This window comes from Lissotriton helveticus, unplaced genomic scaffold (genome assembly GCF_964261635.1).
Source record: "Lissotriton helveticus unplaced genomic scaffold, aLisHel1.1 SCAFFOLD_953, whole genome shotgun sequence".
Lineage (NCBI taxonomy): Eukaryota > Metazoa > Chordata > Amphibia > Caudata > Salamandridae > Lissotriton > Lissotriton helveticus.
Genome location: NW_027611795.1, coordinates 177,215 through 190,129, shown reverse-complemented (window position 1 = coordinate 190,129; position 12,915 = coordinate 177,215). Strand labels below are relative to the sequence as shown.

Genomic DNA, 12,915 nt, shown 5'->3' with positions numbered 1-12,915 from the left:
CACATCTAGCTAGTCTAGAAGAGATGCCACAAGCAATTATTTACATAACTTTAACAAGTACAGTGTCAGCAACCGGCTTAATGTAAAATCCATAGCTCGGTAAACTACAACGAAATCCGACTCTTTGTTCTTCCTGCTGCAGGAACAGAATTTCCCTTCTGACAAAGGTGTGCGTGACGTCTTTGAACACCTATTACTTCCGTGAACAAACATACTGAAACTGAAAGACGGAAAAGAGCTTAAGAAGAAATCAATACACGTTTTCTTAAAGGAGTTCTTTCGAAGTGAATCGTTAGGTTTTTGGTATTGTCTCATTATCTTAATGCTCTTGAATACTTTATTCTTTGGTGTTTTAAAAAAAAACATTGGTAATACTAAGTTAAGGTTTCTTCTGCTTTGACAACATTAACATACGCTTTGATTAACTTCAGAAATTCCCCTATAAAACACAGTAGCAGTTAAGTTATTGGTTTTAAAGAACACGAGTTTCTGCCCCCATGGTTGTCATGTGATGCTAGCTGAGAAAAAAAGTAATTAATGCTACTTTCCGTGCAAACCAAAACACGCACCTCAAATTCAGTCCTCATACGCTCACCAGGATGTTGCAGATGACAGCACAAATTACATTGACAACACTATTTGTAACATAACATATCCCCTGTTATTTATTGTTATGAATATTGTGAGGTCATGGGTGTCGCTTGTTGAATACGGGTTACGGTCTGCATGATGAGGGTGCTTGTTATACTTTGCTCAGTTGACCATAGCAGCCCATTTCAGGGGGTATCAGTTTTGTTTAGTGTCCATAACTTCACTTTACCTTTTAAGGGGATTTTTCTTAACAAAGTTGACTGTCTTTGGAGAATAAGACAACATGTCTTATCACTAATAAAACATTTTCATTGATTAGTTTGATAATATCCTGTATACAACTTTGTTGAGTCCATCCCCTGCTGCATACAAAGTAGGGGTTTGGGCACGCGCTTGCGCTGTACCTCCTGCATGGTCAACACTTGCACTACTGTTGTTGGGTGCATAACCACCAAAGTACCCAATTTAGGCTACACAAAGCCTTTGGCCATACAACATGTTGGTTGGATTCAGAGCTTGGCCTGCACCCAGGCCCCATGCCCATTGTCCTTTGCACCCAACCATGGCTGTGCACAGCCCTTGGCAGCAGCGGTTGACTGCAAGACCTTGTTTTAAGTAGTGCCCTGTGCTGGGTTCACCCAACCTCCAGTGTTCTGTGTAGACGACATGCTTGTATTCAGCAATTTGTAAAGGGGTCCAGGTGCAGCACTGCTCCTCTCCATCCCCCGTGCCCCATACCACTGAACCACTTGTGGACAGTTTGGCAGTACAAATTAAGCCCTTTGCTGAGTCCCAGGCACCGGGTCTCATTTCCCTGAACCAGCTATGCATTCCCTTTGGCTGTACATAGTGGTCTCTGGAAACAAAGTCTTGATTGAAGCCAGGCACTGCCCTGGCCTCCATTCCATTCAACCAGCTGTTCATGGCATTTGGCCATGGACTGTGGGCTCTGAGAACAGGGACTGGACTACGGACAGGATCTGAAGAAGCCTCCAGGTCCACAGTGCTGACTGTGAATGGCATTTTCTATGCATAATTGCAGTGCAAGTTGTTTTTGTTTTTATTTTATTTTGTGGGTAATATTTTGGGAAGGAAGAAGGTGAGGTAGGGGTATTAGATGAGGAAGTAAAGAGGGACAGAGGGTCAAAATAAGGGAAATCCAAAGGTTGTAGGAAGGAAACAGAAAATCAAAAGGGTTAGATAAGGAGATTGGGGGAGTTGAAAAGTGGGAGAGAGATGGGTGAGAGAGACAGTAGAAGGTGGGTGGGAAATAAATTGCAGAGAAGAGGTAAAGAAGGATGGAGATTATACTGAGGGAGAGGGTAAAGTAAGTTGTGAGAACAGACAAGGGAGAAATGTGAAGGCAGTGGAGAGGAGAATAACAGCATTTAGCTTTAGTAAGTATTGATCATAGAATACTGCTTGCTGCTTATGAGAGTAGAAGACGTAGCTTCAAGAGATCTAGACAGGAAAGATAAGGCTCTGAACTGCAAGCTTGCGGCTGTTTATAGTTGCTCATATCCTCTATAGCAGTGGTTCCCACCCATTTTAGAACTACGACCCAATATGCTAGATTCAAAATTACACACACAAAATTAAGAACATCGAAAAATATAGAAAATGCAATGTAAAAATAGGAAACAGAGTTGTTGATTTTAATAAGTGAAAAGTATTGATTACATGTTTTTTTAAAACATTTAAAAAATAACTTGTTTAAGCCCAGATAAAGTCCCGATAAGGGATGAAATACGTTGGCTAGGTCTATTTTAAATGTGATGGAATTGGATACTTAATAAAAGTTATTGAAAAATACACCAACATCTGCAAATTAATTGAAAAACGAGATGTGGCAAGTAATTGAAAACAAAAGAGTGATTACAGATACATGCAATTCAAACTGGAAAGTTCAATCTGAACAAGGAAATTACGTTGTCCTCCTAATACTGTGAAAACATTTACCAAGGATCGAGTTTTGTAGGCAGTCAGAACTCCAGGAGTGGGCATAAGAGAACTATAGGATTGGGCTATTTGACCAGTGCCACCCAGAAACACCACTGCTGGCTGTCTTTTTGAAATTTGGAAAGGTAAGGCTCTGAACTGCAAGGGTGAGGCTGGTTATAGTTGCTCATATCCTCTACAGCAGTGCTTCCCACATCTTTTTAGAACTATGACATATTTTTTAGAAAGACAAACTTTTGTGACCACCCAGCTTTATAGACTTGAGGCAGGAGAGTTTTTAAATGTAACTAAACATCATGTGGTAGCACATTTTTCATTGAAATGACCACTAACTTTGCACAGATATACAGTTTTAATGATAAAACTATATCGCACACAAATGTTAATGTTTGGAAATCTGGTTTCAGTCAATATTTATCATCTGAGCACCTCCAAGTAAGGTGTCTTGATTTAATAAATACATTCTGACCCTATTATTATTATTATTAATAATAATACTAATAATAATAATAACAATATTAATATTAATAATAATCATCTTTATTCAGCATAAAAAAGTATAGCCATAAAAGAGACAATTTCAAAGAAATCATGCAATAAGTATGTGTATCAACTGTAAAAGGGTCGTCTATCCAAATATAGAAAACACGAAATTCATTATGTCTATTTGTCCCAGCTAGATTCCTAAATTCATCACACTTCCACCAGCCATTAAAATCTTTGATTCCATCACACTTTAGAATTACAAAAACATGTGCTTCATATTTCCTTTCCTAACTGCTGAATGTGACAGTTCATTCACAGGCATTTACGTTGTGTTGTGTGTTCCAGAGTGACATCACAAAGCCTTTCCTTTCACACACTCTGTAGCCCAGCATAATTGTCACATAAATCACATTATTTTTCTTTCTCTGACTCTAAAGAGAGAGGAGTTAGTAAAAGGCAACAATTTGTCAGAAGACATAGTGTGACATTTGACCTCTGTCTTTTAAGCTAGCAATTGTGACAAGATAAATACATAATTTAATGGCATTTTTCTTTAGTGCTTTGAATTTTGCAGCCCATCAAAAACCAGCTCTGGGGTCGCAACCAACAGTTTGGAAAACTCTGCTCTATAGCTGTCTTTCTCCTGATTCTAGTTTGTCTCCCTCTCCTCCTTCTTTCCCTCTTTCTCTCGCCTTCTCTCCCCTCCCCCTCTCTCTCCATCCCTCCCCCTCCCTATCCTCCTCCCTCTGTCTCTCCCCCTCTCTCCCCTCCTCTTCCATTCTCTCTTTCTCTCCCTCTCTCCCTCCCTCTCCCTCTCTCTACTCTCTCTGCCTCCTCCCTCCCTCTCCTTTGACAGTGTAAGGAATATTAAGTATTCTTTTTTGAGCGTGGTATTGCTAATACTTAAATATATATGTAATAATGACCCACTCATTCATTCCTTTTTTTACTGTATGATTCAGCAGATGCGTGTCCTAGATGATGAGTAGATGTGTTATAGCGGGTGACTAGGGCGGGAACTAGGGCATCATGGTGCCGCAGCTATAAGAAAATGCACACCTTGACCTTGAGCTGGACTAATAATGTTTAATTAGGCAGCTGGCTATAAAAGCTCAGTAGGTTGAACCGCAAAACAGTCACACCTTCAGGAAAAGCCTCATACTATCTTGGTAGAATGGGGTTATTGGCTCTCCCAATGGCTCACTCAGAACTCAAAACGTTATTAACATATGAAGAAATATGCTAAGATGAGACTGTTTTGATCACCATTTGGAGTACATCAATAAACAACCTATTGAAAACTCTTTGACATACATTCAAACTACTTATTTACGCACTGTCGTGCATTAAGAGTGCCCATGGATAGTCCTTACCTCCCGTAAGGCTTACTATGACTTGATACTATGTTGCACCTTTTTTGAACCAGAAGGTGATCTCCCGGAGCACCTATAAAATTGCTATTTTCTGACTTTTTGTATCTACATTATATTATATTTTGGGAGTGCAGCGGTTTCTACAACATTGACTCACTCAGAAGTCAGACATGGGCTCCCAGAGGCACTGTCAAGCATAGCTTGGCTGCGTAGCCCAGCAAATGCTGGCTCTTCACCAAGAAAACCTAGGCCAGCATTTTGAGAGGTGTTTATCCGTTATGAGTTTGGATGCTGTCAGAAAATGTACCTATCCTAATCAGGAAGCAAAGTATCTCCTGACGATACGCCTAGCGCAGGAGGGTGGTCGCAGAACAGTCACAGTCGCATTTCACAATGTAGCGTTTTCATAGTAGTTTTCACAGCTGTAAAGTGTGGGCCGGACATGGGGGTGGTGTTGATCCCCATGCACCAGCTGCACTTTTCCTGGAGATGCAATATAGCTTATATGACCCCCTGGTGTGACATTTCCTGCATTTAGTTTGAAAATGCATTCTAGGGCATATTTTGTTGAGTGCGTGCAAATAACTCTTGTGTGGCAGTCTTTTAGGATGTGTTCTTTAAAGTTGCTGTAAAGCAAAGTTTACCCCAAAAAACAGACCAGAAAAATTCGGGGAAAAGATCATACTGAGGCTGCTGTGGCTCATTCTAGGTCTGGAGTTTTAAAAGTGAAGATGGAGAATATGCATCATTTTGAAAATATCTTTTGCAGAGAAACATGTATTGTTTGAATGTGCAGTTAATGCAAACATGATAATGTGCCCAGAGGAGAACATATTACTTATGCAACATGTAGTATAACGAAAAAATTTCCTCCATTCTAGGAAAAACGAAAAACTGAAGACTCGCTTAATGATCTGAAGCGCCAACATGAGTCAGAAGTTGCAGATCTGCAAGTGACAATAAAAAAGCTGAAACGGGTGAGTAGCCATTTCAGTAGCCATTTCAGTAACAAATGCCTAAACTTCAGGCATCTATGACTCTTCCATCTTTACTTAAATATACTCACAGGATCAGCATATCTCCAGCCCCTGCATCAACATGAAGACCTGGCAGATCCCTCAGGGTCCACACTGAACTAGGACTACTCCTACCATGCTAGGTTAGACAACACAGTGGGACTTGTAGAACCCTCAGGGATGAACCCAGCCTGCAATAAGTTTGAGTCATCCAGGTAGCATCTGACATACCAACCCACATCAAGACTTACCTGTCAGACTTGATCATATTGTGCCATTTGAGGCATTACACAAGAGCATTATTAGACACTCTCTCCACAACCCTTTTGGACTTCTTTCCTATTGATCTGCAGATCAGTCCATGCTGAGAGGTACTTAAAAAGCTTCTCAAATGCAAGCCTTCCTGAGGATACTGCTCATCGATCATAGCTTGGCTGTCTACCATTGTGTGGCTTGTACTGTTGACTCAGGAGTCCAAGCAGACCCTTCTAATTCACAACACAGCACCTATGAGGAAGCCAGTGATCAGGTTTATGGATTTAGTTTCTGCCTCCCAGTCAGCGTCCCTATTCATGGTTCTTCCACACAGGATAGGTAACAATCTATCTGGAATCCCAATTGGTTTACTTCTGGTCAGGCTCACTTCATGTGCCCTGGTCGACCCCAGTGGTAAAGCCTCTTGAGGATGGGCATTGCACAGCTGCATTGTCCTTTGCAAAATACCCACTACCCTTACAACTTAGTCCTTAATGGAGCTGTATGACTCAGGTGGACTGCCAGAGGCTTTGTAGCCATGCTGTTTGTAACAGTCAGCTTGTCTGTGAGCTTTCTTGTCACTTATATTTTAAGACCTTGACAATTAAGGTTCTGCTTTCGCTGGCAACCGCTTTGTATCTGAAACCTGATTGCAAGCTAGATACCAACAGCGATATCTTGGAAAAGCACAGACAACACACCCACGTTTCATGAGCAGCAGATAGAGCTTTTTCTAAACGTTCTGATGAATACATCTTTAATTTTCTGTAGTCTTGTATATCACCCACATGCAATATCATAACTATTTACATACCTTCGATAAGCACACGTATCTGCTTCCAGGATGAGTCCCAAACATACCGCCTGCAGACATTACAGTCAATCCACGGGTAATCTTCCTCTGTCTATGGTCAGCGTTGTCAGGGCTCAGTGCAGGCTTGTGAACACCGGCAATAGTTCATGTCAATTCTTTAGCGACCCCTCTCCATTTAAAGGTGAGGAGTGGGGCAGACTCTGGCTCTCTTCAACATCTCACGGTTCTTGGGCTGGCAGTGGCTTTCCACAGAGGGAAATAGAAGCAACAGAACAGGCAGTGCTCATGGATGAGCAGTAGGCTTAGTCATAGTCAGGAGAAAGTGGACAGTGCACCTGCTCCATGTTAAGATGCACCACAATAACAAGAGTCCATTCAAAACCAAGTGCAAAGATGATCAGTGAGCTGCAGGACAGCTCCAGTGTGTTTTCTTTTAAGCATGCAGTTGGGCAGATGACCAGTGACAATCAGTGTTCTGTGATTTTAGCAAGGTGAACGAGTCAGTCCAACTAGCTAAAGCAGAGATACCTTCCTCAGGGAAGCACCTTGGATAGCACTCTTTTCAAAATCACTCTGGCAGAAAGAAGTGGGCAAACAGGATTGCCCTCTTTGAGCAGCACTCATCCTCCCATTTTACAAAATGATTTCTTAATCTAAAGTGACGATTCATAATCAATTACGGATAACCCTATTGACATGTACACAGATAATGTTCATAGACCATTTAACCTTACTCGCTCATTCTCATGTTAGCAAAGGGTTGCACCAGTGAGTGCTGAGCAGAGTGTTCACGAACATCCCATTTCTAAAATAAACAGCTCACCTGGTCCCCTGTCTGCTCCACGTCTGTTTCAGATTACACAGGGAGGGTAGTGTGCTACTTGTCTGATTAGTCATATAAGCGCTCCTTCTCAGGAATGGCGCCTAGGATCTGGAACTCTCTCCCGCCCGAGACCAGGCTTATCTCTTCCACCACACTCTTTAAAAATGAAGTAAAAGCTATCCTCATGGCTAAATACACCTGAACTACTATCTCGAACACTGTTAGTACTCTGCACCGATCTATACTACATGTTTGACCCATTTGTTTATTTGTATTAACTGTCTTATTACTCACATGTTTGGCTTTGTAGCCACCTATTTGTACTATTTTGTACACATGTTTGGCTTTGTAGCCACCTATTTGTACTATTTGACCTATTGATGTATCTGTTTGACTATGCTCCCTCATGTACTTCTCTTTGTAAAGCGCTCTGATATCTGCAAGGATCTTGTCCGCGCTATATAAAACTTTCAAAATAAATAAAATAAATAAATACCCCTGACACCTTAAAAATGTATGAACATGTACCACCCTCCATTATCTCTGCTGATAGATTCAAGGGAAGATACTCCAATGAGACAACAAATATGAGAAACTAATGGCAGTTCTCCTCATTCTCAGGGAGCACCAAGGACATCCCTGTGAAACACCAGATCAGCCATTTGAGGTGCACCTGAGGATTTGGGTCCTCACAAACTCAGCAAAAAGCAAATAAATCCATGAGGACTGCTGGGAATGAGAGAAAAATATCAAGGAACGTTCAAGGGAATTTCGTCCTTTTTCTCCTCACTACCATACAACACAATTGCATGCCCATTAGGTAATGCAATTGAAGGAAGTAAGGACACGGCCCGATTAGTTCTCGTTCCACTGCCCTACTTAGACCCGCTCTACACAACTCAATATGCGTACATCTTTGTCTGTCACCAGATTGCAAAACCTCGCAGACAAAGTCTGCTAAATGTAGTGGAAGTAAATTGTAGTTCCCTTTACCCATCACCCATAATTAACCCTGGGCGAGGTACTACGCTACGCTTGCGTAGTTTGCGAAGTTTGCGCTACTTCGCAGTATGCGAATTGCATGTAGCACAATGCAAACATGCGTAGCGGTAATTTTTTGCCTGCTCGCGGTCCTCAACGTCAAGTTGGCAACTGCGAGCAAGCAAAATGACATCCCGGCGAGACATTTTCCTCGTTCAAGATCAACAACATCAAGTTGGCGATCGCGAGCGTGGAAAATAAACCTCCTGGCGAGATTCTCAATGCGGGGAGGTCAGGTTTCTCATTGCGAGTGGTGGCATATGCATGTGACCGCTCGCGATGAGAAACTGCCATCCACGTTAAGAAAGCAGCCGATTGAGTAGAAATCTACTCGAGCAGCAGAACACGACCGCTTGCACTGTGCAAGATGCGGTTTGCACTGATTGCACAGTGCGGACAAGCATCCAGCACTGTGCAATCAGTGCGAACAGCATTTTGCACAGTGCACTACGCAGTTCACATTGTTCGCAAAGTTTATTTTGCGTAGCTACGCATATCGCTGCTACGCGAACTACGCCCAGGGTTGCATAATGCAATTAATTTACTTGAAAAAGTGTGGCCTGTGTCGGTCAATGGGTGTTGGACACCCCTGTTGTATAGAGAAAAATTGTACAGGACATTGTATGTCGTAGTGAACTTTAGAAAATGGTCAAATACGGGTTGGAATAGTCCTATACAATAAATCGAAGTGCCAAGTAAAGGACATGTAATTTTATTACTGTGTCATTGACCGGTCCATTACTTAGGTACCATTACTTAGATACTACTCAATCATTAATGTAAGGGAAAGGTCTTTTTTTCATTTTGTTTTGTGAATGATTGCTGAACATGGCAGAAATCCCTTGATTCAAGCAAAATGCTGTGGAAATAGTGTTGCATCAATACAAATTCTCAGAGGAACAGAGTGTGGTCACATATGAGAGGGAGAGGGCAGTGTAAAAAGTTGGGATGGCGGAGGAGCTTGGCGGGCATCCGAGATGGCCGCTTGAGCACAGCGCTCTCCGGACCCTCGCCGCTCCCGACATTTTATCCTGGCTGAATCCTGATTTCTTGCAAGAATTCGTGTAGGGGACGCTTGGCTGATTACCCTGGCACTTTTCGGGAATCGATTTGGATCTCGTATTCCTGAGTTATGGTGCTCTGAACTTTTGGGCTCCGCCCTTGAGGTGCGCCCGGGACGGGGTGCGGTACTGTAGCCGTCCTGCAATTGAACAACAACGGCAGGAGATCTGGCCTTGTGGGTCCCCCCTTCCTAGGTTTCGGTTTCGATTCTGTTCCGACTTGGGCCACGGCTGTGGATGTCGTGTTGCGACTGAGACTTGGAGGCGGATCGGCTGTTGGGCTTTCATGTGACCTATTTGCTGGTTTGGCGACCTCCACCCGAGTTGTGCCCCCTTTTTATGTACTTTTGATCCTGTACTTTGGGTGTCGGGCCCGTCGAACCTGGTGGCTCGTCCTGTGACGCATCTTCAAAATGGCGGGCAGAGGGGACAGAGAGACGCGCAAGACGAAAACACCTCTGCGCGGAGCTCCAGTTCAATCGAATGTCATGGACCGTTATACCCATTCTAAGGGGTCCCCCGGAGCTGCCCTGCCTGGTTCTAGTATTGCGTCCGAACGAATTTTGGAAGAATCGGCGGAGCCCTCCTTACAGGATATCATGGGCGCCATCTCGGGTGTGAGAGAATCCATCGGCCTACAGTACGAGGCCTTGGCCCACAAACTTGACACCGTGGCTATTGAGGTGAATCTGATTCGTGCTGATCTCGGCAAGACGAATGAGAGGGTACAATCACTGGATATTAAATCCTCTAGCCTTACGAATGACGTCTCGGAGCTCCAAACTGAGATTGGAAATCTCCGTCGGGGGAATGACTTCATGACCCGGCGCCTGGAGGACTTTGAAAATAGGGCGCGTCGCTGCAATGTTCGCCTGGTTGGTGTACCGGAAAACCCTGAACCCCACTCGGTGGATCTCCTGGTTGAGGATCTGGTCTTGAACCATTTGGCCCCTTCTGGTCTCACAAAATTTTTCACGGTGGAACGTGCACATCGTGTTCCAGGGGGCAAAGTCAAGCCGGGAGCCCCGCCGAGACCCATTGTAGCGAAGCTTTTTCATTATAGAGACCGGGACGCTATCCTGCAGGCCTCGCGGGTGAAGGGCCCGGTGGCCTTTGAGAACGCTACGGTGAACTTTTACCCGGACTTTTCCCAACAGGTTCAGAGACAACGTATGGAGTTTCGTGGTGCCAAGAAACGTCTCCGGGATCGGGGCCTACGTTACGCCATGCTCTTTCCCACTAGACTCCGGGTTGAATACAATGAACGTACCCTTTTCTTTGATCGACCAGATGCTGTTAATGACTGGCTGGACTCATTGCCTGACCGTCCTCCTGAGACAGACTCCGCCGCTCACCCTGGCGGTGCCGAAGGTGGTGTGGAGATCTAACTGTTCGGCTCTTATGTCTTATTTTGAATACATTCTCAGGGGTGTTGGCCGGCGTCCCTCTACATTGCGATCATTCTGTCTTTTCGTTTGTTATTTTTGTTCTTGCTGAGGTCGGGGGGTGGATGGAACGGAGACCTTTCCTCCTCCGGGGTCTTTGTGTAGAATAGGGGTTCTTGGGCGACAGGCACACTGCAGGTTGGGGTGGCTCTTTAGCTTTTTGCAGGGGTGCAGGGTGGGGGGTGTTTCTCTTCAGTTTGGGGGAGGGGGGTTGGGAAGTTTTTTCTTTTCTGTGTGTTGTTTTCAAGGCGATTTGCTCCTGTGTTTGCTGCTGTTTCTGATGTCTAGCTCATGGACGAGGGGTCTTGGCTCGGGTGGTTGGGATGGGGGGTAGAGGGTTGAAATTTCTTTCCTGGAACGTTAATGGCCTGGGTGATCGTATTAAGCGCAGTGTGGTCTTAAAATGTATTCGACGTTTGTCACCGGACATTGTTTTCATGCAAGAAACCCATTTGATTGGTAATGTTTGTTATGCGATGAATAGATGGGGCTACCGCCTTGTGGCGCACTCAGGGTTTACCTCCGGATCTAGGGGTGTGGGTATTCTTGTTCGATCCTCCCTCCCCTTGGCTATTGATGAGGTGATTCATGATGACCGTGGGAGATATACTGTCCTGGTGGGTAGATATGAAGGCCGCACCCTATCTCTCTTCAATGTTTATGTTCCCCCGGGTTTGCAGGCCTCTACTTTTACTGACTTGGGCCGTGTTCTGTTGGATCTCCCTGATAGCACTCTCTTTCTTGCCGGTGATTTTAATTCGGTGCTTTCCGGCCTTCACGATCGCCATCCCCCTAGAGATACCCCGCAGGCTCAGCAGTGGTTGGGTGGGTTTTTAGATACCTTTGGCCTTGTGGACTGCTGGCGACTGTTGCATCCTACTCAACTCCAATACACCTTCCATTCTGGGGCCCATGGCAGTCTGTCCCGGCTGGATTATTTCCTGATGCCCGCAGCCCAATCATCGGCGGTTCGTGAGATTTTACACTTGCCGAGGGGTATTTCTGATCACTCGCCGCTCTGGCTTCGTTTTGAGGTTGGGGTAGAGGCGGCGGGCCGAGTGGCTCCCATTAACCCTTGGTATCTTTCCTCCCCTGAGACTCGTACCCTCTTGCTCAAGTCCATGGATTCATATTTCCTGGAAAATGAGGGGTCGGTCTCTTCGGCTGTGTCCCTGTGGGAGGCTTTTAAAACTGTGATTCGTGGACAGGCCCTTTCCTTGATTGTTGACGCTAAGAGGGCAGGGAGGAAGGAGGTGGTGGAACTTGAGGGGGAGATCTCTGCTTTGGAGGACGAGTTGGAATCTGGTGTCACGCCTGACAAACTCCATGCCCTGGGTCTCAAACAGTTTGCGTATAAATCTCTGGTCACTGACGCTGCAAAGGTGATGTTTCGTGAGCAGCAGGGCAGATTGTATGATGTGGGTGACAAAGCGGGAAAACTCCTAGCGTGGTTGGACAAGAAAGAAAGGGTTAATCGTGTGGTGCCCGTGATTCAGTCTGCGAGTGGTGAGAAAGTGATAGATCCGACCGCCATTGTTGATCGTTTTGCGGAATATTTCCGTGTGGTATATGCTCCCGTGTCTGTGAGGGATGTTGACGACTCCCGCCTTCTTCTGCGTGATATCGCTTTGCCCTGTGTCTCCGACTTGGACCGTATTGCTTTGGACTCCCCTTTTACGAATGATGAGATAGCCAATGCGGTTCGATCGCTCCGTTCGGGCAAAGCACTGGGCCCGAACGGTTTGCCTATTGAGTTGTACAAATTATGCCCCGATAAGGTGGCGCCGTATCTCCGCGCCATGTTTCTAGAATCTCGTGAGCGGAACATGCTTCCCTATGATCAGCGTCTGGCGACAATCGTCGTCATTCCCAAAGAGGGTAAACCACGTGACCTCTGTTCCTCGTATAGGCCCATATCCCTATTAAACGTTGAACCTAAGGTGTTGGCTAAACTTTTGGCGACCCGTCTCCTTTCGGTTCTTGGAGAGTTGGTCCATCCGGATCAGTCTGGCTTTATCCCGCATCGCAACACTGCTCTGAATTTACGTCGC

The 12,915-nt window shown here is 44.9% G+C and overlaps 1 protein-coding gene across 1 annotated transcript in view; it reads left to right on the top strand.

The window, feature by feature from the left end:
* Positions 1–12,915, top strand: part of LOC144806682 (ras and EF-hand domain-containing protein-like) — a gene marked incomplete at its 5' end in the record, with an annotated part of 200,041 nt that overhangs the window by 20,269 nt on the left and 166,857 nt on the right. Inside the window, one exon of the mRNA XM_078672989.1 lies at positions 5,291–5,386. Within this exon, the coding sequence (XP_078529115.1) occupies positions 5,291–5,386 (96 nt within the window). The remainder of the gene's footprint in view (positions 1–5,290; positions 5,387–12,915) is intronic.